This window comes from Morone saxatilis, unplaced genomic scaffold, assembly GCF_004916995.1.
Source record: "Morone saxatilis isolate NCDOM2014 unplaced genomic scaffold, NCSU_SB_2.0 Contig16, whole genome shotgun sequence".
NCBI lineage: Eukaryota > Metazoa > Chordata > Actinopteri > Moronidae > Morone > Morone saxatilis.
Genome location: NW_023339718.1, coordinates 786,735 through 812,951, shown reverse-complemented (window position 1 = coordinate 812,951; position 26,217 = coordinate 786,735). Strand labels below are relative to the sequence as shown.

The window sequence follows — 26,217 nt, the reverse complement described above, 5'->3', positions numbered from 1 at the left end:
CTAATGAAAACATAGTTATGTATATATATATATATATATATATATATATATATTGCCAATAGAGCTTCCTAAATGTTACACATTGGACCTTTAATAACAACTCATTATGAGTTAGTTATCTGTGGAAATTATCCAATTATCTGCAAGAACAGGGATAAATAAAACAGTCAGTCTTTTAAAAAACAGATATTTCTATTACTCAGTTGCTTGAACATGTCTGAAATAGTAGGAAAACTGCCTCTAAACACACACTTACTATGTAACTATTGATTACTGAATTGATATTTTAACAGAAAATCAAATCTTTTTCACGGATTGAATAAACCCCTTCTTTCTCTCTCCCACCAGGGGGCATGTGTCCTGCACATGCTGCGACACTTTCTGTCAGATGATGTGTTCCAGAGTGGGATAGTTCGATACCTCCGCAAATACAGCTACAGAAATGCACACAACCAGGACCTGTGGGACAGTCTAGCAAATGTACAAACACAAACTACAGTAATTGTTGTGAAAGGTGTTATCCTTTGTCATCTTCTTATAAATCAAAAAGTTAAGGTGTATTGGAATTTGCAGAAGACATACATTTGTTTTTTTTCTTTAACAGACTTTTTTTCCCCATTTATTTCATTATGGTGCAAAAGTAGGTAATGAAAGTAAACATAATGTCTGTTTTTATTATATTATCTGGCTCAGTAATGCAGTTGTATGTAATTTTAAAAACATACACTGATTTGACATGCACCGATAACAAAATATTGACATTAAAAAAAGCCGACATGGTGGCCATTGTGATGAATTGCCAAACATAAGTTAATTTTCATACTGTTTTTCATACTTTCATTTATGTTTAAAAAAATTAGGAAGGTTTAATTTAATTTTATTTTGTTTGTCAGACATGCTCTGAGGAGGACTTCATCTCAGGAAAACACTGTTACAGCAGCAGCCAGGCCACCAAGAATGCCGTGAGTAAACATTTAAACATCAACTCGCTGACCTCTCCTCATGGGCTTGCTCTTAAAAATGTCACACCATTTACAAGATGTTTTTTTTTCTGACCTTGTGGGGTGGTTACATGTTTTGATCACCAATTATCTCCTACAGTACCTGTTTGCAGGGGAACACCTGGACCTGACAGCCATGATGAACACTTGGACTCTGCAGAAAGGTATTCCTCTGGTTACTGTAACTAGGAAGGGGCCACGTCTGCTGCTCAGACAGGACAGGTTCCTGAGGACATTGCTGCCTTCTGACCCCCTTTGGTCTACATTGCAACAAGGGTGAGCATGCACATGCACTACAATTTTTTTACTATTCTATTCACAGTGCACCTTATTTTTACTCTTGCAGCTACTCACCCTTATTATACTCATTACCAATGATATTCTCTTGTCTTGTATAGTTTCCTGTGGCATATCCCTCTGACATACAAGACAGATGCTTCCAGCACCATCCACAGACACCTGATGACAACACACACAGGTAACAAGGAAAAGAGAATAATATGCTAAATATAATTCATACACACCTTCACTTTTGCTTTGCCATTATTTTATATCTTCTTTCTTGCTATGCATGTCTCATTTAGACAGTATACATATAGGAGAGGAAGTCAACTGGGTGAAAGTAAACACAGACATGACAGGCTACTATGTGGTACATTACGAGGATGGTGGTTGGGACGAGATGACCAAACTACTTTTGGAAAACCACACTGCTCTGAGCTACAAAGACAGGACTCACTTGATACACAACGCCTTTCAATTGGTCACGTAAGTGTATGTGTGTGTATGTGATTGTGGGTCTGTGTGAGAGAACAAGAGACAATGATGTCTGAATGTCTTGTAGTTAGACATGAACAGTTTGTATTATCCTACCTGAAATAGCACCTAACCTTTCAAATATTCTTGCGTGTCTCTAAAGGGCAGGTCATCTGTCACTTGATAAAGCTTTAGATCTGATTGGTTACCTGCAATTGGAGACACACACGGTGCCTCTCCTCCAAGGACTGGGCTATCTGGAGGCCTTTTACCGGATGATTGAGAAAAAGAATGAATTTGATCTAACACGCAACCTGGGGGTAAGTAGACAAGAGTAGACATTTACTATGGTATTCAGTTAGTATGAAATGCAGCTTAAGTTTAGACGCTGTTTCTTTGTGTGCTTTGTTGCAGATGTACATGCTGCGATTTTTCCGAGCTGTCATTGACCAGCAGACGTGGAGCGACAGCGGCTCTGTGTCAGAGCGACGGCTGAGGTCAGACGTCCTCTCACTGGCTTGCCACCTGGATGATCCTCCCTGTCTGGACCGGGCACGCCAGAGCTTCAAAGACTGGCTTCAGTCCAACGGTACCCTCAAGTATGTCTGTCTAAATTATATTTTAACACAGATCATTGTCAGTCAACAACCACTGATATGATCACATAAACAGCAGATACTCCCTGTGCTAGGGTGGAGCATATAATTTGATATTTTGTCATGTCCCTAATATGCATGTCTCCCCTTGTGTTTACCCTAGCTTGCCCACTGACGTGGCAGAAACAGTGTATTCAGTTGGAGCTCAGGATGACCACGGCTGGGCCTCACTCTTGCACACATACAACATCTCCCTCTCTGCAGCACAGAAAAACAAATTCCTGTTTGCCTTGACCTGCAGCAGAGATGCAAACAAACTACATAGGTACATCTTCTCCCTATTGCATTTTGCACATAGGTAATGCTGCCACCAAGTGGCAAATGTGGGGTATTGCGTCAGAGTGCTAACAGATATCCAATATTTTTTCTGTGTATTTTTACAAATGTGCTGAACAACTTTCAGTGTTGTGCTGTCAAGTAATGGAAGGTAATGTGGCATTAATAGAGCAGATTCAATTGTGTGTGTTTGTGTTGCAGACTGCTGGAGTTGGGTCTGGAAGGGAAGATGATTCGATCCCAGGACCTGTCCAGTCTCATCCTGATGGTGGCCAGGAACCCGCAGGGACATCACCTTGCCTGGAACTTTGTCAAAAAAAACTGGGACACACTGGTTGAAAAGTTAGTACAACATAATGGAGACACTGTGAATGATGTATTGCTATAAGTTAATCCATGTGCTGCTATGAAAATGCAGCTTTCCTTACCATTTTAGAACATTACAATAATATTGTGTCATGCACATATACTCACATGTGGTCTTGTGAGTTAGATTCAAGAACTTTGTGTAAACCAGTTAGACCTGCCTTTTTAGTGGCTTCCGTGCCATTCAGTAGTTGTGGAACAGGTTTTAGATTTGATAAAGACCTGGTTAACTACAAGCACAACACAACAGGTAGTTGATTCCACAACTAAGCGATATTAAGTCTGTGACTTTCCTCTCTGTTGTCTTTCTGCTCCTCAGGTTCCAGTTGGGCTCATTTTGTATTAGAAACATCATCATTGGTACCACAGGCCAGTTTTCATCTCCAGAGGAACTCGCTGATGTAAATGCACTCTTATATTTCAAACTAATCCATATTCTACATGGCAATTTAGAGATGCGCCAATATTTCAACATGCTATTGTTATTGCATTGTGTTAGCAATATCGGCAAATATTAGTGATAGTAATGATAGTTATCGATTAAATCAAAGTCATCTAGTCTTAAAAAAACACTTGTCTGCAATGTCTGAGAAACCTAACCTGTTTTGCACCTTATACTTAGACCCTTACAGAAATGCAAATTGTTTTCAATTGTAAAATAGTGTGGCACTGACACAAAAATAATCTATAAAACTATAAGCACTAACAAATGTGTGCTAACCTTGTAGCAAACATAATTGTGACTTTAACTGAAAGAGGTCTCAGTCTAATTGTCATTTGTTTGTGTGTGTTTTTTGTAAATGAATGTGTGTTTGACCTCCAGGTGCAGTTGTTCTTCGAGTCCATCAAAGAACAGGCTTCTCAGCTGAGAGCCACTCAGGTTGCCCTGGACAACATGCAGAAAAATCTTCGCTGGTTTCAGAGGAATCTAGAGACTCTGAGAAACTGGCTTAACAAGCAAATGCAGTGAAAAACATCAGAAAGAGGTTGATGATAGATGCCAGACAGGCGATATTTTTGAATTTGTAAGTGTTTTTATTTGCAAATTGCACTGAAGAGTTGACAGTTTTGTATATGAAAAGGAATTTTGTAAATTTTCTGGGGACTTAATTGTTAGACAAAAAACAAAGAAATGGAATTGGTAGAACTGCCAGCTGAGTAGTAGTCGAGTGTGTGAGGAGCTGTGTGTTTACCGTGACCTTTGTGTTGTCTGTGTGTGTGTGTGTATGAGAGAGAGAGAGAGATTCATTCCAAAGTGACACTCAAATGCTGTGTAAATGGATTCTTTAAACTGACAATTAAAGGGTTCATTATACCTCCTGATACCTTTGTGTGAGTTGTGAAACTGAAACATATCCTTGTGTGAAGTACTGAACTATTGTGGGTGCGTTCCTGTGCTTGTGTCTCTATGTGGGCTGGTAAATTCATCATAAATCAGCTTGCACATCAGAGGGGATTTAGAAGATGGTATACCCAATGCTGAATGAAAAATAAGTGGATATATATATACAAGTGGGTTGAAATTAAACATTTTTACATTGATTAGGGTCAGTTCAATGAATGCAGAACAATACAATGTCCTCATAAGTTTTTTTCCCCAAAACTTTATTTAACTTTTCAAAAATACTTACAAGTTTTCTCAAAGGGAACATAAATTGCATTTATACAACAAAACATTTATCGTCTCTCAATTACCAAAAAATAAAATCTACAAGGCTTTGTTAAAAATTCTAATAATAATAATAATAATAAAAAGAATTAAAAAAGATAGATAAGATTAATAAGATTAAAACTAAAAAATAAAACAAATACAGCAAGGCAAAAACCAAAAACAAATAAATGCAAGATTACAAATCAAGGCATCCACTCTTACTGAGACTCCTCTACGCCTGACACACAGCAGCCTCTATCAGCCCACGAATTCCTTCATATTCATCTGCCAGTAAACCCAAGGCATCGAAGTACTTGTTCAACTCATTTTTAAAACACATCAATGAGGGTGATCTACCTTTCCACTTACAAGTGTGTATGTGATATTTGCCTAAAAAAATAATTATATTGGGGGACATTTTCATTGTATACCAAAATTTGATCCTTATTAAAGGGTGTGATGTTATACATGGATTGCCAAAACTGGGTCACTACCGGACATGAATAAAAAAGGTGGTCCATAGTTTCACTATCTGACTGACAGAAACCACATGGCTCCACCTCGAAACCAAATCTTCTTTTTAATGTGTCTGCAGCTGGATAATAACCATTGATAATTTTAAATTGTAATTCTTTTGCTTTTGGGGAGATTGGCCATTTCATATATTTAACATGCTTGTTTGAGATTTTTGAGTTGCTCTCGCTTGTTTTAATATTTATAGCTCTTGCAAGATCATGAAAAATAATTTCTTTAAACTTCATGACTTTATTGCTGCAATTTTTTATCTCCAATTCAGATTTGTCCAATTCGAATATCTGGTAAGATTATCCTTACTTCTGAATGTGAAAGTGTGTTTTGAATTTGCTGGATTAAGGGAGCTGGTATTGCATGACATATTTTACTTTAATCTCTATAGGAGCACTGTATATAACATTTTTCTTTGAAGGAATCAAGTTTAATGATCGACCCTTGATTATCCATCAGGTCAGCTACAAATATTATTTCTTGTTACCAACCATACCAAGTTCATGTAAATAGAGTTTTTCTATTTATTGTGATTGTTATTCCATAAGGTGGAGCCATGCGGGCTAAAATTATGTGTAAAAAACATTTTCCAGTAGTGTAATACTGGCTTATGAAATTCAGATAGTTTTACAGGCAATTTTGTAACAATGTCCTCATAAGTGATAAGCAGCGGTCGTCAAACTGGGGTCCCTGGACCCCCGGTGGTCCGCAAGCCATAGCTTGGGGGTCCGCAAAATAATTTGCAATAAATTATTAAAGTTATGTCGTATCATTAAAAATTGCATAAGTACACATAGGAACCACTCTGCAAATAGTAGCCTTTCCTCGAGAATGTGTTGATTTTTCAATTGTTGGTTTTATATAATCCCTTACAGCGATTTAGCCATGAAACCTGAAAAATTAACTGTGTTCATTAGGACTTTGCCAGTCTTGTTACTGTTCATTTTTTGAAAGCTTTAAGATCTGTTACTTGAAAATTAGATATGCTGTGATGCAAAATGTAATGAATAAAAAATGACCCTGTGTTTAAAAGTATAGAAATGGTATTAACATTTATTATTCAAATTTAATTTAAGTTAATTTCTATGAAACCCGCCTTAAGTATTAGGTTAAAACTTTAAAATATAATAATATAATAATAATAATAATACATTTCATTTAAAAGAGCGCTTTTCTGATACTCAAAGACACTGTAGAATATAATAAAAGAAGAATAGAAGAACATCAATAGGTAAAAAACATATAAAACAGTACATTACATATGTTAAAAACACATATAAATAATTCCTACTGCATCTAGGAGTACAAATGTCAGTAAACATATGTTTAATCGGCATGAGGATTATAAGGGGGGCCTTGGAAAGTCCTCTGTAAAGTGTCCTTGGCCCCAGAAAGTTTGACAACCCCTGATGTAAAGAGTGCTGTGAAGTGTTGTGCGCCTTGGCCCCGCCCCCTCCGGCAGTAACATCCAATAGGATGTCAGAATGGTAATTTGATGGGAGGTTGTCAACAACTGGTCGGGGGAGGAAGGAAAGTGTCTTTAGTTTACCGATCATATTAGGATAAGATTTGTTTACATACTGCCTATCGTAGGGTCCGGTGGTGGTTTAGGGTTAGGTTCAGGTCTTATCGCACAAAAACAGCAATGGGCGATACAGTTATGGAAATAAGCTAACGTTAGCACAGCTGAATGTCTGTCAGTCAGTCACAATTGTTAGAAGTTAGCGACTACGTAGCTAACGCTGGTACAGTCAGTGGGGATAGGCTGCTGTTTATTGAGAGCGTCTGATAGCCTGCGGTGGGTTGTGGCCAGCGAGAAAATACCATCCACCTTCTGTCGAGTCGAGCTGCTGCAACTGCGAAGAGGTTTCCCCTCGTTTCGGACACCGAGGGGGCTGTTGGAGATATCCCACCATGGATCCATTTGACAGCAACAGTACAGGTAAGGAAGGGAAGAGGGGTTTGTGCACTTCCCAGCGAGCTAACTACAGCAGCAGGCCAGCTAATAACTAACGGGACATTAGCAGCAAGCTCCCTGGGAGTGACATTCACCCGAGGACACATGTTGAGAGGGGGTGGGTTTGACTTTTTCACCAGCTAAAGGAAGGCTAGCTTTAGTGACTGGTTTTCTTTTCGCTTGCTTTTGTTTTTGTTTTGCTCTCCTTCACAGTTGAGGGATTCTCAGAAGCTAAGTTAATCGCAGTCCTCCCCCCCCCTGCACGGTCCTGCAGTGGGATGATAACGTTTTTACTGCACATCGTTTTCCCCCTGCTGTTTGTGAATCTTTGTAGTTTATTTACGTAATGTTTTGATTTTATTTGAACTGAACAAAGCTAACGACAAATGCATAAGAGCTTGCACACTGCCTGTCCTGAAACATAGTGTTAAGACTCCAGTTGTCATTCAAAACACAGCAGCACTGTTTGCCCAGTTCAATTCAGTCTGTTGGTTTGATAATAGTTGTGTTTTGTCATGGTGTGGAGAGCTGATAAGTCATGCTCAGCTCAGGCAGCCAGCAGCTTTATAACCTCTGCTATGGTCCCAGGGCGACTGAGGCTTTATTAAAACAAACAAAAGGGCCAATGCACACACTGCAACAGCTCCCAGGAAAGCTGAGTGCTCTCCTCGCTGGATGTTATTTTATTCCATCTTGGTCTCAATCAGAAGTAGAAATCACCAAATCACAGCAGTAAGACTTCCTGTTTTTGCGTGTGTGTTCTTGGTCGTTGGGTGACTTAGTGATTTTATAGTAAGTAAGTCACATTTCACAAGCCCGTTGTGATCAGATAATGATGAGTAAACATAAGCAGTCGCTTCCTTCCCATTAATTTTTAATGACCAGCCAACCAATGACAGGATTGTGGTCAGTGCTTTTATGTAGTGTCTCTTGTTATCTGTGCTGGGTGAAATAGAGGAAGTAAACTCTAACGCATATATTAAAGTGCATTTCTGTGACTCCAAGGTAGGGCGATGCATGTTTTAGACAGGAAGAACACAGTCAGCAGCAACATGCCTCACTTCTGTATTTACATATAAGCTCGACGAAAGTGAAAGAGTGGTTGGTTCTTAACATTTGCCTGGTGTTTTTTTCTAATTGTAATTTAGATGATAACCACCACATCACCTGCCTCTCTCATCCGTCATCTTGCTTATATAAAATAGCTTTCGATATAATATTTCAACAACGTCACCCAGCTGTTAGCAGTAGATAATATGACTATCATTATCGATTGAGTTTGATATGTTTTTTTAAGGGTCCTATTTTCCTCCTCTGCACATTACACATTACCTACTACTTAGCTCTTAGCCTATTAATAGACAGTCATACCACAGCAATGTGGTCCAGATAGAGACACAGTGACAGCCTATACTGTAATATCAGAAACACTGTACAGGACCGACAAGGGACTATATTCACCTCATTCATTTCTGGTTCATGTCTTCCTTGTGGGGAGCTAAAGATCACCGTTGTTTGCTGTCATTGTTTCTGTATGTGCAGTTAGTTGGTGTTTACTGTCTCTTGGTGCTTTCCACATCACCAACTGAGACTGAAAATGCATTGTCTTTAGCCCGTAAAAGCATGAATGGAACGTGAGGCAAAAAGGGGAGATTTGCTTTGCATTGGTTTTTTTTTTTTTTACTACTTTCGTTATTATTAAATTAGGAAGTTGAACATGCCCCTGATTGTTTCTGGAATTACTGAGGGAATTTTGTTAGACAAGGGATAACTCTTGTCGCGGTTTGGAAGATGCAGGTTAGTTTGTGGTAAACTGCAGTATCAAGTGACATGGACAGATAAGGAATATTCATTGTATTTCCCTGCCGCTAAATGAACTGTGAACATATTTCGTAATACCAGTACTTCGAAGCCAGAACTCATTCTATGTAGGTCAAAACACCAGGAAACGCTGTAGGTTTTACTAACAGGAAACTGAAGAAACTCAAGTCAGTGCTTTGTTAAACAAGGGTTCATTGACTGCACATTCAGGGACAATAATAAGCTTTTGTGTTTAAAAATGGCTTGTTGCCACTGCTCTTGTGTGGAAAACTCCAAAAACACAGCACATATGTTAACATACAGTACTGTTTGTGTGTGTGTGTATAACCATTTGGATTATGTCCTGTCTCTCTCTCACTTCCCTCATTTCCCCTTCTGAGAATCATCTGTGTGATTTCTCTTCCTCTGCAGAGCGAGCCAACCTGCCGAGGAACATGATCGAGAACAGCATGTTTGAAGAAGAGCCTGATGTGGTGGATTTGGCAAAAGACTCAGCTGCATTTCCGGTATCCTCATATCATCTTAGGCAATGCATCCTCAGTGTGCCTTCACAAGAACCAGCCTGACTCAATTTATTTAATTTGCATATATCAGAATGCGTCTCACAAGTGCTTTCATCTTTAATGAGAACAGAACTATATAAATACATTTCGGCCATCGAATCAACTGAAATTTGTGGGTAGCTGCTGATTCTTATCTGTACACTGGTCTGTAGATTATTTCCGATCTGTCAGCTGTAACTATGTATAGTCAACATTGTGAGAATTACTTCTAGAAAAAAGGTACTTAATTTCAGACTGACAATGATGCTGTATCTTCAGTGTGTTAACAGTATCAATATCTCTCCTTCAGTGCTACAATGAGTCATTTTCCCCATTCAGCTTCTGTTAGTACAGATACATTGTATTATAAATCAGTATAAACAAAGTCTTATAAACCTTAATTTCATCCCCCAATCCCCAGTACCTCTATTCATCAACACACCTTTTCCTACATTTAATTTCCCTTTGAAACAACCCTAACGCTCTGCAATCATTATGATTTACCTGTCATCTGTGCCCTGTTTTTTGTTGCTGTTGCTGATATTTTCTATTATTCCTGTCTCTGCTCTCACTCTCCTCACCGCCTCCGCATATGACATCTTACCCTGTGTTAATTAATTTACCTGGGAAAGCAAACCACTTGTTAACATTATATGGTAAACACTGCGTAGCTTAACTGGATAATAACAAAAATGTACTGTACATGCTCTCTCTAGACGTTTCCTGCTCTTGACCCAGATGAGGTGGTGTATGAGCCTCGTAGCTCACGGTTGCTTGTGCGCGGCCTGGGAGAGAATGACATGGACGAAGATGAAGAGGACTGCGAGTCTTCAGCCCGTCTGCTGGGCATGTCTTTCATGAACCGCAGCTCTGCTCACAGATCCAACTCTTCCCCCTACACCAGACAGGCTCCACCCAGGTAATACACTGAAAAGGTCATCATTCGGGATGCTGTACAGTTTGTTGATAGAGAAAAATCTCTTTCCAGTGTGGTATGCCCTTGGCAGTATCACGTATTATCATATGCAATAGCTTTTATGATTGGTTTGTGGAGTCTGGTGATATATAAATGTTGAATTCAGAGGAATGTATTGAAATAATAAATAGCCAAGCTTCATGTCTTACACATGGTGCAGATAAAGGAGTATTTCCCAAACATTCACACATTAAGATGCATGGAAAAGGGTTTTAGTCTGCTGTAGCACCACCGTCTACATCTTTTTCATAAATGCTGCTTCTTCTTTTCACCTTGTATTTGTAAAAAAGTAAGTAAAGTAATGTTAAACTCCTTTTGGTCTCAGGTCATGTTCACGGCCCTCAGCCCGTACCATGGTCGTATGTGTGTTATTCCTGGTCATAGTGGCCTCTATGACCATGGTACTGTACTTCTTACCTGGATGCACCTTTACCAAGGTAAGAAAAATACTCACCAGTTCTCTTTAGGTAGTTTTTGTGACCATGTGTTGATAGCTTAACGTGACTCTTTCAACATATTATGTCTATATCTCAATGAGATTATCAATTATTGATTGATTATAACTATCATACCCGTTTCTCTGGATAACCCCAACCCTCCATCCTTCTGCAGACGGGTTGTCGTAAGGAGAACAAGACCACGCCCATCGAGCCACCCTTTCCATGGACACAGTTCCGGCTGCCTCATAGCATACGTCCTCTCAGCTATGACCTCACCCTGAACCCTGACCTTGATAATATGAACTTCACCGGCAGCACTGTTATCAAAATGGTTGTCCTCCACAACACCAAGCGCATTGTCCTGCACAGTGCTAATCTCAACATTTCGAAAGCTACCTTCAAGGTGGGATGGGAAGGAGTTTGTGTGCTGATGACAGACATGATTGGCATTCTTTGATGTGTAAAGCCTGCCTGACTATTGCTTTTGTTAGGTTGTCTGTCAGTTGTTTACAAATACTTTCTCTCTTCCAGCTGGGTGATGGGGAGGCCAGTGATATGACTGTACTGGAGTACAAACCCAGACAGCAGATAGCTCTTAACTTCTCAGAGGAGTTGAAGGCGGGACAGTACTGTGTTTTGACCCTTGATTACTCTGCTAACCTCTCACACACCTATGATGGTTTCTACAACAGCTCATACACTGATAAAGATGGAAACAAAAGGTACACTTTTTGGCTGTGCTGTAAGTGCTTCACAACAGCTGAAAGATGTGCTGCAGAGTAATGACTTTATAAAAAGCCTGTATGGATCGTGTGTCTTCACAGCTAATCTTGTGACCTTTGGCTCAACTCAAGACTAGACACTAACAAAGCTTTGCTGTAAAGTTAACTTAATAGCAATTAAAACCTAAAAATTAGAGGCTGTTTTATTGTTTTTACAGCATTTATCTAATTTGTAATTTGATTTATATTCATGCTCATCTCCCTCTTGTCCCCAGGGTCTTAGCTGCAACCCAGTTTGAGCCACTGTCAGCTAGGAAGGCCTTTCCTTGTTTTGATGAACCAGCTTTCAAAGCCACCTTCCTGATTAAAATCAACAGAAAACCAGACTACATGACTCTTTCCAACATGCCCAAGGTACCGTAACATGAGTAAAGTCCTGGTTATAATTACAGTATGGTAACAAGTTTTGAAACACACACTTTGTGTGCTAAATGGCCTTTTCAATATTTATTTGGTTGACATAATTCTTGCACACTGATATAAGGGGTATAAGTGTTTGACAGCTAAATCTGAGATTTATCCAAATTTTGAACTACGGTTGGTTTTAATAGTATTTTTCCAAGTACAATTAAACTGTTAGAGTCAGTGTTTGTGCTACATTGTTAGCAATCACAAGCACAGATGTTGGGTATTGACTGTGGTACCAGTGGTTATTAGTATAGCAGGCTGGCGCTGTATACCAAAAAATATGATTTGGCATGTTCACAAAATGGCAGGTTTATGAACTTAAAAGAGTTTTATCTTTGTCAGTGTGCACAGACTCATTCCCTGCACTGCACACTGTAAACTGCAACTGAGCAATAATGTCATGTGTGTCGCCTAGATTGACACAGTTTACAGTACAACATTATGCCATGTCACTCACTCTGATGTATATTGTGGATAATGAGTCATTCCTGTTCCCACTGTAACTAGTAAGCTCTTGGCGTGGGCACAATTAAGCTAATATACCATGTATTGGTTTTTGCCTTCAGCGCTGTATTTCACAAGAGTCTGAGAAGATGCTAAACTGGATTTAGTTAAGACTATACTATTAACATTTGTTGGTTGTAATCGTGTCCTTATTCTGTGTGTTTCAGGCTAAAACCACACCACTTAACAATGGCCTTGTGCAAGATGAGTTTGAAATGACAAGTGTCAACATGAGCACCTACCTGGTGGCTTTCATCGTTGGCAACTTCACCCCTGTCAGCAAAAATGTCTCAGAAACTCTGGTAGGTCTGACCCATATATAACCCTTTTTGCTTTCAGTGCAGGCTGTATGTATATTTAAAATATAGTGTTCAGTGAGGTTGTTGCTGATAAACTGTCTAGATATATGTTTATATATCCATGTCTGTGTTTTAGGTGTCTGTGTACTCTGTGCCAGAGAAGAAAGAGCATACTGACTATGCTCTTGATGCAGCTTCCAAACTCCTGGACTTCTACAATAACTTCTTTGAAATTAACTTCCCCCTCAAAAAACTAGGTGAGTACACACTGGCACTTGCATGTTATTTAATCCTCCTATGATTGTTCTTTCTTGTCTCCTCCCCTCTTTACACACCCCGATATGCTCCCTCTCTTTTTTGTCAGACTTGATAGCCATCCCGGACTTCCTGGCAGGAGCCATGGAGAACTGGGGACTCATCACTTTCAGAGAGACCAGCCTGCTAGTGGGCAAACAGTCCTCACCTCTAGAAAAACAAGTAGTTGCCTCTGTCATAGCGCATGAGCTCGCCCATCAGGTAGTTGTGTTCACCTTTGTGTTTGTGAAAGCAGCAGAGACCGTGAATATGCTGCAGACAATTCCTAATCTATAACTGATGTTGTGTCGCAGTGGTTTGGAAACCTGGTAACTATGAGCTGGTGGAATGACCTGTGGCTCAATGAAGGCTTTGCCACATACATGCAGTACATGTCACTGCAGACAGTTTTGCCCAAGCTGGACATTGTAAGTTTACCCTTCTTGCTCATAAATGAGCCCCTGCATATATTTTGACACAGATAAAGTTGTGTGCTTCTCTGTGTGCCTTAGCAGCAAGCCCTGTGTTTGTTCGCAGGGTAATTTGTTCCTGGCAGTGCGGTTCAGAGCCCTGGACAAAGATGCATTAAACTCCTCCCACGCTGTGTCGACGGCAGTTAATTCACCAGAACAGGTGGAAGAGATGTTTGACTCTGTGTCCTATGAAAAGGTACACCTTTATATATAGTATATAAGTAAATACATAAATGTTCATTAATTCACTGAATCTCCATATCTAGCTGTTTTTCTCAGAGACCTCACACTCCGTTATAACCGTAGTTAGTGCTCTTTTGGGTCTGATCACAGATTTCCTCTGTCTTTCAGGGTGCGTCCATTCTCCTGATGCTGAATGCTTCCCTGCCAGTTGACCAACAGTTCAGAAAGGGTATCATTCAATACCTAAAACAGTTCAGTGGATTAAACACAGACACTAACGACCTCTGGAACAGCCTTACACAGGTGCGTGTGTGTGTGCTTTCTTTGTTTTCTAATGCTATGGACAGCACGTATCAGTAGTTTCACTGATACTTATATCACTTTGGCTACATTTAACACTTAACTTCCCCCTGTAATCCGTCAGCCAGCCATCTGGCTAAAATATACTCTCCCTGATATCAGCTGCATTTGGCTATTTTTACTGTTGCTGCATAATGGGTGATCACAGAGCTCAGGAGCTATATTATCAGCATAAAAGGCAGTAAATGACTTGTGATAATAGTTGATAATGTAATGCTTTATTGATCCTATATGAGCGTTCATCTTTTTTCTTCCTCCCCTTTGAAGGGAGGTCAGAGCGCAGGATACTGTAGGTACAGACAGTAGATTGGATAATTACTGTTAAAAGAGCTTGAAGCCAGTGCCCTCAGTTTAACGGCAGTCTGCCAGCTCATTACTTCCCCCTACTGACAAATTGATGCTTTGCTTGCGCCTGCTTGGTCTTGCACAGGTTATCTGGAACTTTTCCATAATGCTGCCAGTCCTAAAAGTCTGTTAGTGCTAAAAAGACAAGGCATAAAAGACAAAGTTGATTTTGCAGACATCAACGGCTAATCACAAATCATAGAGAATGTTGAGGCTTATATGGTTGCGAAATTTCAGACTACTCCTACAATTATCTTCATTTACTATCTTAATTTATCTTCCTGTCCTCAGGTTGAGGTCTCGACGCAGCACCAGAATGTGTCCGAGATGATGAGCTCATGGACGTCACAAAAAGGCTTCCCACTGGTCACTGTAAGCCGCAAGGGTGATCAGGTGACCCTCACACAGGAACACTTCCTGCTCACATCTGACAATGCCACGCATACTTCAAGGTGGGTTACAATGCCACACACACAGACCATAAAAACACACCACTAACTACTACCCTAACTGTATTCTGCTCTCTCTTTAGCTTGTGGAATATCCCAGTGACGTACGTAAGCGACAACTGTAGTTTGGCCCCTGAGTGCAGACAGTTGTTCACTCTGAAAACCAAGTCAGGTAAAACACAAAGTATTAACCTGCAACATCAGGTCTCATAGTCTCTGGAACTGTGTCAAATGGTAAATTTGTGTGTTTGTGTGTGTTTTCAGGAACATTTAAGCTGCCAGAAAGTGTAAAATGGTTGAAGTTGAACTACAGAAACACAGGCTTCTACATTGTCCACTATGGAGACGATGGCTGGGCTGCTCTTAGAGATGCTTTGGCCAACGATGTCAGCGTTCTTACACACGAGGACCGCGCGTCGCTCATACACAACATCTTTGCTCTCTCCAGGTATAGTGGACAACATAAACAGTTGTTGTTTGAATTGCATTCAGTGACAGGAGAAACTAGTAGAGGAGTATTTTCTAATTCTTACATTTGACTTATTAAAAGCTTTTATTCTCTCCTGTGTTATGAACAGACTGGGACGTGTGTCCTTCCGTCATGTCCTCAACCTGTTGAACTACATATCCAATGAAACAGAGACTTCTCCTGTGACAGAAGCCTTGTTACAGCTCAACAAAATCTACCAGCTGCTTGACAAAAGACACGAGTACAGTCTTGTGGCCCGCATGAAGGTACATACATATACACCCCTACAGTCAGAAATTTAGGTCACAATACATTTTGTGGATAAAGATATACTAAGCCACATGTCTGACAGACACTTGGACATCCAAAACATCCTCAAAAGTTTGTAAAAAAAAATATATGTTTTTAATATGTTGTTGTCAGCATGCTTTATTAGACTGGGAGTAATAATATAATAAGATAATATGGTACGTTTATCAGTGACATAAAGGCAGTAAGGCTGTTTAAGCAGTAAATATTCAGCCATTATATGATAAATACGTTAGTTTGCTTACATTTATAGCTTCAAAGCACAAAGCACAAACCACTTAAACTTACAAATTGTTATCACTGTAACTGTCTGGTTTTATGTAAGCTTTAAAACACACATTTTCATCTAGTTTTAGTGACTTTGTTGTTGGTGAATTTTAGTTATTGTTGCATCAAGGAATCTAGGATATAAGCAACATCCCTGTGCAACATTTATGTCGGTCAGTTTGTAAGATTTAGTCTTCTTGTGATCTGTTTATCTGAGTGTAGTGTTTCTGTGTACTAATGTATGTTTTTCTTCTTGCATATGACAGACTTATATACTGCATCATTTTGGTTCTCTGATGGACAAACAAACATGGGAAGAGCAGGAGAGTGTGTCTAAACAGGAGCTGCGCTCAGCCCTGCTGGAAACGGCCTGTGGTCTAGATATAGAAAACTGCACTCAGCAAGCCAAAGCCCTGTTCAAACAGTATGTCGACTCCAATGGGACCTCACGGTACGTAGAGCATACAAGATACTATTTTTGAGTTGCTTTTCTGGGTCACTGTCAAAGCAGGGTGAGAAGAGCAGCCCAAATATATTTTAATTGATAGAGACAGAAATGATCTTCAGCAAGGATGAGGGAATGTGACTTGTTAAATTGGTAAGAAGTAAACAGAAATTTGGTGCACTTGTAACCTAAAATATGTTTGCATCTTTATATATTTGTGTAGGATTCCAGGCGATCTGCAGCAAGTCGTATTCAATGTGGCTGCTCAATCACCTGAAGATTGGTCGACTTTGCTCAGTCTGTATGGACATGTCACATATGACGCAGAGAAGCGTAAAATGCTGCGGGGCCTAGCATCCACTCAGGACGCACGGAAAATAGTATGGTAAGTGTTTGTGTGTGTCCTGGCACAGGATAAAGCATCTACATCTTTTCTTCCCGTCTGTGGACTTCTTACATTCATCTGATCGAGTCAGTTTCATTTGAAAAAGCTAAAAGAAAGAATTAAAATTTCACTCTCAGATGAGTTCAGGTCCACTGAGAGGCAAAACCTGACCAATCCACCGCACCAGAGCAATTTCTTAGTAAATTACACTTGAATATAAACAAACATGGATTCAACTTATCCTGAACACCCCGAATCAAGTCAAGTAGCATCGATATAATAAAATAGCCTCAAAATGTGACATGTAAATGTAAATAAAAAAATTTAAAAAAAGGGGAAAAAGCCATGTATGCTCCCATGTCATTGTTGTTATCGTGACAGTCCTAGCTCGTTCTAAACAGGTTTGTAATATAACAGTGATTAAAGGGCTTGACAAACTGTTCATTCTCATGTTGTACGGAAGTGATGATAATGAAGTGAGTGTAGTGTCATTGTTGTTTATGTCGGTCTGTCTGTCTATCTAGGATTCTAAAAGCAGGTCTGAAGGGGAATCTCATCCAGACACAGGAGTTGCCTTTGGTCATCAGCACTGTGTGTAAGGGCTTCGCCGGCTACTTGTTTGCCTGGGATTTTATACAAGAAAACTGGGACCGCCTCATAGAGAAGTAAGTGGCCTCTGTTTTAATATTATTTCTCATAAAAATGAAAAGATGAAAACAACATCAGTGTTTTTGGCCGTAGGTTCCCTGTGGGCTCCTTTGCCATCCAGACAATCATCAACTCTGCCACCTCCCAGTTCTCCACACAGGCACACCTTGATCAAGTATGTTTTGTTTTCTCTCAGAATACATTAATGCTGCAGGGTATTTGAGCTTCTGTGCACTTGTTTGTTGGGAGATATTAATTGTTTACCGAATGCTTTTAGTGTGTCAAGTCTGATCTGGCACCTTAATGTTTGTGTGTGTGTTGTGCAGGTGCAGGGTTTCTTCTCCAGTCTGAAGGAGCGCGGCTCTCAGATGAGAAGCGTGCAGGAAGCTTTGGAAACCATCAGGCTGAACAAGCGCTGGATGGAAAAGAACCTGCCTACACTCCAAAAATGGCTCTAACACAGACGCTCCATCCAGTCTCCGCCCCTCTAACAGCCAGCAGGGGCGTGTCGTCAAGACAACAGCAGTGTTTGCACTATTGTAGGACTGTGTCTCTTAACTCCCTTGATCCAGGCCAGAGTATTAATCGAAGCCAGAGGTTGTGCTCTACCTGGGTGGACAAGGTGTTTCATTTTCTGAGATTGGTCCTGTGAGTTGTATTTGCTAGCTCAGGGTGGCTCTGATTGTGTGTCTGACAGGGAGTTGTCAGATGCAAACACACACTCCTCACTCTCAATGCTGTCGACCAAACCTCTCCTCTGCAGCTCCCATCTAAACCTCATGCCCGAGCAGACAATCATGCTTCACCCACACTCCTTTCGCTCAGCCTGCTCTCAGGCACTTAACTGTATGAGCTGTGCAATGGCCACTTCAAAAAGAGCAGGTATGAGGTATTGTTACTGTCTATGTATGTATTGTCAGTCAGTCCAAGACTCTCAACCATCGGATATACAGTATGCAGATGCTGGTGTCAGGGATTCCTCAGCGAGTTCAAATTAACGGTACTTGAGTGATGGAATTATTCTAAGATTTTATCGCTGTGTGATAAGGATCTGTATAGAAACAACAGCTACCCGCCATTCTGAACTCTAGTTACTCGTGTCACCTCAAGCATTTACTATATTATTCATGGTTTGGCTTGAAGATTGGTTGATTGATTAATAGCTTAAAATACCAAATTTGCATTGGCATCAATTGAATGTACTGAAAAACCTTCCCACTGTGTACAGTAGATGGCGTACTGCACAACAGTGCAGCTTTAAATCAACAACCAATGTGTCTTAGGTGAGAGCAGGCAGTGCACACTGGAGCCAAATATTCTTTTTTTTTTTCTCTTCCTTTCTCTACCAGTCATAAACCCGGTTTAGCTTAAGTTTTATTTTAATTGCTTTTTGTCTGCAGTGCAGTCACTGTACAGACTTTAACTCTGTGTGCTTGTAAACTTGTAATTATAATATAAATAGGCTCAACCCTTCAACGTTCTCCCCTGCGATTATGGATGTACTGTTTCAAACATCTTGACTTTTAACATTTTAAGATTTGCTTTGTGTTATGTATATAGAGTGTAAAGAAGAGATGTATACATAGAATTGATCAAGAGTCTTGGTCAAATACCTTTACTGTATTTCTTGATTTAGACCACCCCAAGGAGGTCATTGCTGATGAATGTTTGTGTTTTAAGGGCTAATGTGCATATTGGAGATACAAAGTATATAGAAGAACATCTATGTTGGGCATGACTAATATGTCCCAAAAGCTGTTGCTCATCAGCCAAATACGGAAGGTTTAAAGTTACTCCAATGTTAACTATTTATTGAGAGCGTATCTAAACAGGTCCCCCAACATTGTTCCAGGACTATGTTTAAATACAGTTTTACACTCGTCATGAGTTTTATTTAAAGTGGTACTGCTTACTTATCCACTCCATCAACTTCATGATTATCAGGATAATTGAGAATATACTGGAGATTTAGTCATTTTCTTTAGACATCCTTAACAGACTTGTGTCTCTGTTTTTGGTTGTCACATTTTCTTCTTCTGACGCCTCTGTCTCATTCATGTAAAAACTGCGTCTGCAGGATTTTCAAGTTCATCAAAAGAATAACAATGTGTGTCACAAAGGTGACCGCTGAGATCCGGGTTTAGTTCCCGGTACTGGTAACTCTGGCTTGGTTACAGTCCCAGTGAACATAATTGGCCCTGTGCACAGGTGGGAAGCTTTTGAAAGGGTCATGTGTTTTGTTGCTGCATTAGTGATTCCTACTGGTAGGTCTAAGTGGCAGTAAGGTGGGATGGGGTCCAGGACGGGACCAGACAGAGTGAAGCACGGCGCATGAAAAGACACACCAAGAGACACCATGTGTATCGAAGGCATGGCTGTCTGCACCCTCCCCAGGTTAACAGTGGACGTTAGCAGTATGAAGGATCAAAGTAAAAATAATTTTGCATTCCAAACTGGGGAGAAGAGATAATGTAGTAATAATGAGATTGTCAGACTTTACTTTGCAGTTTAAATCTGTCTGGAGGTTAGAAACAGTATTGCTTTTGACTTATTCCATCCAGTCCATCATAGTTTTATAGACAGCGTGATAATGTGTTAAATTACCATTTACCTTTAAATGCACATCTTATACTTTTATGTCCTAGCTCCGTTTTATTGTGAAAAGGTGTCATCGGTCTAGGCCACTATTTTTCCAGCTGCCAGGAATCAGATAAATTAATCAGCTTTATTAAGTCTCTGGGACTTTCTGGTTTTTCGCCACATTTTGGTTAGAGAATATAAAGATGTATGAAGTTGCAATAAGCTTTCAGAGATGAGTGTTACTGATGTCATTCAGGTACAGTGATTAGTCGAAATAGTTGATGTAGCCGGTCTGATGAGAGGATCTTAGTAGGTTTTACCACAGTACCACATGTGCAGTAAACCCAATCAGATTGTCTTTGTCTTTGCACTGGGATGAAATGCTGCAGATGCTTTTGAAACTGTGTTGCTCTTCATGTGAACAAAATATAAATAAAAGGTGTTTTCTGAAGATGTTGGATTTTCTTTTTGATTAAAATACAAAGGACACTACTTGCTACGTACTTTCAACTTTACTTTCATTCTGAATGGACCTGTTGGTTTTTAGTCTCTGATCAACATAAAATGACTATTACTGCCATTATGTATTATCTAGTCATTAAACATTCCATGTTATTTTGAAATTGTGGGAAATTATTCTTTTCAAACGGTGACAGTCCAAATCAAGTTAAGCTGGAAACAAATATTAGCATTGGTTTTGAAATGGTACACATTTTTGGTGGAGTCTAGCCATGTTAGATTTAATTGCAGTGAGATCATTTTGTATAAAGTCCCCACAGATGTCAAAGAAAATCTCCATGAGATTTAGTGTTATTGCGTATGAGGAGGCACAAATGTGAGTATCAAAGTATCAAAACCACACTGAAAATACTATTAAGGGTCCTGCCTTAAAAACCTCACTTAGGTAAAATTATGTAAGTATTATCAGCAAAATCTAGGAATAGTAAAAATACCCATTATGCAGACAAATCTTCCGTGTCAATGGTTTTTTTAATGTTACTGCTGCATTAAAGAGGCTGTGTTGTGCTTTTAGGGGTTTTCCCTGTGCTTTAGTGTGTTATATACATTTTTTGTGCATATAAAAGATCTGAAAAGTGGCAAAACCAAAAATCCACACCAAAGGGAGTTACTGTCTCCCACAGAAAACACAGCTCCTGCGTTGTCTGATCTCTCGTTTGTATTCAGACTTTTCTTCCGCTTTCCTATGACATCATAGAGAACACAGCACCACCTATTGGCTCGGTGACAATCTAGTCCCGCCCCCCAAAACCTAGTGAATCCACCTCGCTGTCCGCCATTATTTACTTACTAACGTGACTCCTGTCGCTAATGTTAAGCCTTGTTTGAAGCCAACTAAGTAACAGGACAAGTAGTCTGGACTGGGGGGACAGGAGCTCAAATGGAGTGTGTTTTTTGAACATTAAAGCATGTAATACTATTATAGTAGACAACATACAATATGAACCTGAGAATGAGCATAATATGACCTCTTTAATGTGTATGTTACATTTTACTGCTACTTTATATACGGTTGGGTAGTTAATTCTACAACAGTGCATCATATTCTATGAGATCATCATATGTTCGTAGTGCTGCTGTCTTGTGAGATCTAAAAGTCAAGCATTTTCCAGCTAAGCCAAGGTTTTGTTTTAAACTTTGACAGTATATGGTTTTAAAAAAGTTTATTTAGCTAAGGAGTAAAAAGAACAATATTTGAACCTGAGATGTAGTGGAGAAGAAGTATAAAGTTACTTCAAATGGAAATACTCAAGTAAACTACAAGTACCTCTAATTTGTACTTAAAGATCCAGTGTGTAACACTGAGGAGGATCTATTGGTAGAAATGGGTATGTTTTCATTAGTGTATAATCACCTGAATATAGGAACTGTTGTGTTTCTCCCTTGGCCTTGGAAAGGGAAGGGGAAATGAGTAAGTGGCAGTCTGTAACTACATTGCTAGATGAACTAAATCCTTCACACTGTGCAGGAGGAAGTCCGTCCCAAAGAAACACAGTCAAAAAGGGAGCCTGGGGTTTGTAAAAACATGAGAAAAGCTTCAAAGATTATTCTTGACTTTGTTAACAGCAGTTGACAAAACAATCTTGCCACATGGGCCATTTAGTAGCTGTTTTGGAGCTTTTGATCGTATCAGAAGATTTTCCTTTTTTTCTGAACACTTGAAAATCGACTTGTCCATGTTGACATAAAAGTTTAGACTGAAAGTTGAATTCTTGACTTTGAGAAAGATGAAAAAAAATGTTGATCAACTCAAACAACTCAAAAACAAAAACCTTGACTCAAAGGCTTGGAGAAATGACGTGATAGCTGTTACTCCTCATCCAGTTTCACGAAGCTTTGTCACATTTGAGAACGGAAGTATTTTACGTGGATTGTTGCTTTTTAAAAATCTACTGTGAATCTTAAACTGCAAAACCTCTAAATGCCAACCACTCGGAGGATACTCTCTAAACACTGTAGGTTGTTCACATGTACAGTGAGATGCCATTTACATGATGCTTCTCAGTCGTACCACCAGAGGTCTTTCTAGCTCTTCTGGAAACTTGCAAACTGGATTCCTGCTTAAGAAGTTGGAGATTATGCTCATGTTTGTTTGGATATATTGTACTGCTGAAGATGTGGATTGTAAATTACTGTAAATGATTGAATTACACACTGGAGATGTTGTGGGAAATCATTTATCATTTAAATGGGCTTGAATCCGCAGTGGAAACCATTACTTTATGTCAAATCTGCAAAAAAGAATAAATCCTTTAGTCTAGTTATAAAAGGGATTTGTATAACTGTTTTGTGCATTTGAATCCAGCTTACCGTGACAAACTGTTCCTTCTATGTGTGTGTATGTTATATGTGTTTTAGAAACATTGTTTTGCTCCTTGAAGACTTGTTTTGGCAGAATGCCACGCAGCTGGAAGACATCATAGCGCCAGTATTTTCACCCTCATACTTTCTTTTTTGGCCAATTAACCAAACTGCACAAGGTATAAAGACAAATGTGGGCTTTGTATTGAAAGAAAAAAAGTAATACAAACGCAGTATAATAACCGAATAAGCTGTATGCTTTATGAGACCTGACAGACACCATAGGGCACAATACATTGTCTTTGTTTACTGGTAGTCGGGAACGTGTCATAAACTGTACAGTATAGTTTCAGTAACTTTACCTTCAATGATGACCATACATTGGACTTTTGTGGTCTTTTGTCATTGCTCCCAACATTATTTTCATTTGTTAGGATTCATAGCACACTGTAGCAGAAGAGGTTACTTTACACCTCTATCTTGTGCTGCAAACTCCTACAATCAGCAGATATGTAGAGCATAAACAACCTGCATAAATGATTAGAAAGAAGGTCAGGCTATATCACAGAACATCAGTCAAAAAGGCCAGGACACGTGCACAGATCATTTTCTACCCCCATGGAGTCACAACCCTCGCTGGAAGCACAACAACCATTTGAACTATGCAGCCCTGCTGGAGCATAGAGATGTCAGGTTGACACAATCAGCACAGCTGATCAAGGACAGTCACCTCAGCAGTCATTTTGATTTCTGATCACTCATACAGAAAGAGTTATGGAGAAAGTCTTTGTATGAGGAACCAAGAGCAACAGGTGAGCAGTGTGACTAGCCGATTAGGTGTGATGTTATGTTACAACACACGTCTGTCTAGAAATGGTGGCTATAGGCCTGCACATGTTGCTGCTCCAGTTTATAAGTTTTGGGAGAAATGGCCTGTAAGTTTTGGTGTTTTGAAGACTGTGACTGCAGAGTTGTACATTTTAAGGCAGCAAACTCAGCTATGTTTGATGAGATGTTGCTGACCAGCTGAACCACACTAATTCATGGAGGTGCAGCCTTGAACCGTGTGATGTAAACCATTTTAAGGTAGGTATTTAGGTTATTACTCTTTGCCATCTCACCATGAGTTGATACTAATCTAAGCTGGCAAATGTTCAGTCTCTCTGACCATTCAATTTTAGTCTTACCACTTTTACAAAAGCAGCATTTCCACAGGCAGTCTGATAAGGCTGGCTGAGTCGAAGATTATGTGATAACCTACATGCAACATAGATGTTAGGATAGGACACATCACATGGGTATGTCAAGCTGGCACCGTCATGAGTTTAGACTTCAATGTTCAAGATAGGTCTGTATCTATACTGACGTTGATTGAACTGGCAGAGGTCCAGAAGCACTGTGGAAGCATCCAATAGATCAGAGCAGCCATTTAAACAGCAGTCACTCCAGGTCATACTGCATGTGTTAAACATAAGGACTTTCCTCTGAAGCGTCATGCGGCCATTCAAATGATTTGTTAAAAATAATTAAGACTCAAACAGGCCTTGCTAGCACAAATTAATTCTTGTCATTATCTGTGAATCCAATTTGCACATCTTCTTCAGACAAAAAAAAAAAACGATTGAAAATTTGTGTTCTAAAATTTACTAGTTCTCACCCTAAGTCATGCTGCTAACAAGAGGCAGTAGAGGCTGCATGAGGTCAAAAGATGTAGCACATACCATAAATCATCATGACTTAAGATGATTCAACTGAAAATGGCCATGGTTCACCTCATGGTGGTTGTGCATTCCTGATAAACTCCCCTTTTATTAAAATATTGATCATTTATTCCTATCCTCTTAGTCAGAGGTAGAAGACTTTGCAGTTTTTTAGTAATTCGGTTCATGATAAATTGTTGGAAGCTTCTAGTTTGTGGTGTACGTGATTATCTGATCTTTAAAACATATCTTCATACGGTATCTTACATGTTTGGATTGAGGAAGAAGGCCCTGGTAGCTTCTAGAAAGGTCAGGGTTACATATTTTCATTGCAGAAAACCTCATAATATTTTCAGGGACTATGAAAAGCAGCCTGTAGCTTGTCACTTGACCATTGTGTGCTTTTGTGTTTATTTTATGGTAATATGAAAGTATCTTATAAATACCACCTTCAATTCTTAACCCTTCAAGTAGAGTTAAAATATGAAATGGCCAAAGTTGTAATAGAGTCAGAGCAGGTTTGTATTAGTTCACTAAAATGCAAAATCAGGAATCCAAGGTTTCCTTGCTGAAGGCTACCAGCCTGTCCTGCTTACCCACCCACTCATGCAAATGAACTAAAAGAGAAAATAAATAAAAGGTTAATCAGTGTTATAGTTAATAATTGGGTGTGGAGTAAGTGTAAGTGTTCTTGTGACAACAAGAAACAAATTTTAACCCAAAACTAGTCGGTTAAGTCCTGGAATAAAGAGAATAGAGATGTTAATGGTAAAGCCATTTAATGGAGCTGAGGCCCAAACTATTCAGGTGTAGAAAACTTCCTGACATCATGTCCTTCCTGCTTATTGGCCCATGAACAAGTCATACAGACTCTGAAAAGGTCCTCCATCCAACCTCAGAAAACATTTCAGTTTTGTTTCAAACAACTAGACCATATACCCTTGAGAATTACTTGTCTTACTTTTACATTCAAATATAAAGAAACAGAAAGTCTCAAATACTTCTGACATCCTCCATACGTTAGCCAATATCACCTAAGGAACCTTGCAACTTTAAGAGTAAGTTAAGAAGGAGAAACAGGCTAGATTGCATTTTTTGACATTTTTCTTTAAAAAATAACAAGGGCTTCCAGTTGAGAAAAGAAAATGGTTTTGGTCTTTATATCTAATTTTCTAATTTTTCCCATTCATGATAACAGTATAGGGAGGAGGGGGTATTTTTAATATAACTCACCTGTTTAAGTTCTGCATACTTCTGCGGCTGTTTTCAGTAACCAAGCTTCACTCAACCTACCTCAGTTCTGCCCACGCTCCGTGCATTTTTGGATTCGACGGATTAGACTAGAGTCAGGTCTTTCAAGATGGTGATGGCCAGAACCACCACAATTAGCGATTCACAATGCCTCATCAGAAACCTATGTGTGACGTCACAGAGATTACGTAAATTTTTATGTCTATGGTGGTGACAGATAAATTAATAATATAATAATAATCATTCCTCATGCCTCGTTCCTGTGCCAAAGACGCCGCG

General features: G+C 39.5%; 2 protein-coding genes across 2 annotated transcripts in view; both read left to right on the top strand.

Annotated features, from left to right (window-relative positions):
- erap2 (endoplasmic reticulum aminopeptidase 2) overlaps positions 1-4,372 on the top strand; it is an 8,164-nt gene extending 3,792 nt beyond the window's left edge. The window contains exons 11-21 of the mRNA XM_035657900.1: positions 349-480; positions 894-962; positions 1,102-1,277; positions 1,400-1,479; positions 1,586-1,769; positions 1,921-2,077; positions 2,172-2,356; positions 2,517-2,678; positions 2,891-3,031; positions 3,375-3,456; positions 3,879-4,372. Of these exons, the coding sequence (XP_035513793.1) occupies positions 349-480; positions 894-962; positions 1,102-1,277; positions 1,400-1,479; positions 1,586-1,769; positions 1,921-2,077; positions 2,172-2,356; positions 2,517-2,678; positions 2,891-3,031; positions 3,375-3,456; positions 3,879-4,025 (1,515 nt within the window). The 3' untranslated portion in view covers positions 4,026-4,372. The remainder of the gene's footprint in view (positions 1-348; positions 481-893; positions 963-1,101; positions 1,278-1,399; positions 1,480-1,585; positions 1,770-1,920; positions 2,078-2,171; positions 2,357-2,516; positions 2,679-2,890; positions 3,032-3,374; positions 3,457-3,878) is intronic.
- A 2,361-nt stretch (positions 4,373-6,733) lies between these two features.
- Positions 6,734-20,618, top strand: lnpep (leucyl/cystinyl aminopeptidase). Its single transcript, XM_035657899.1, has 22 exons — positions 6,734-7,173; positions 9,421-9,515; positions 10,268-10,470; positions 10,853-10,964; positions 11,140-11,370; positions 11,499-11,689; positions 11,965-12,103; positions 12,829-12,963; positions 13,097-13,217; positions 13,325-13,476; positions 13,569-13,682; positions 13,792-13,923; positions 14,079-14,213; positions 14,907-15,067; positions 15,148-15,236; positions 15,329-15,512; positions 15,643-15,799; positions 16,376-16,560; positions 16,778-16,939; positions 17,464-17,604; positions 17,681-17,762; positions 17,914-20,618. The coding sequence occupies exons 1-22, from the start codon at positions 7,146-7,148 to the stop codon at positions 18,043-18,045; spliced, it is 3,081 nt and encodes a 1,026-aa protein (XP_035513792.1). The 5' UTR covers positions 6,734-7,145; the 3' UTR covers positions 18,046-20,618.
- The last annotated feature ends 5,599 nt before the right edge of the window (positions 20,619-26,217 follow it).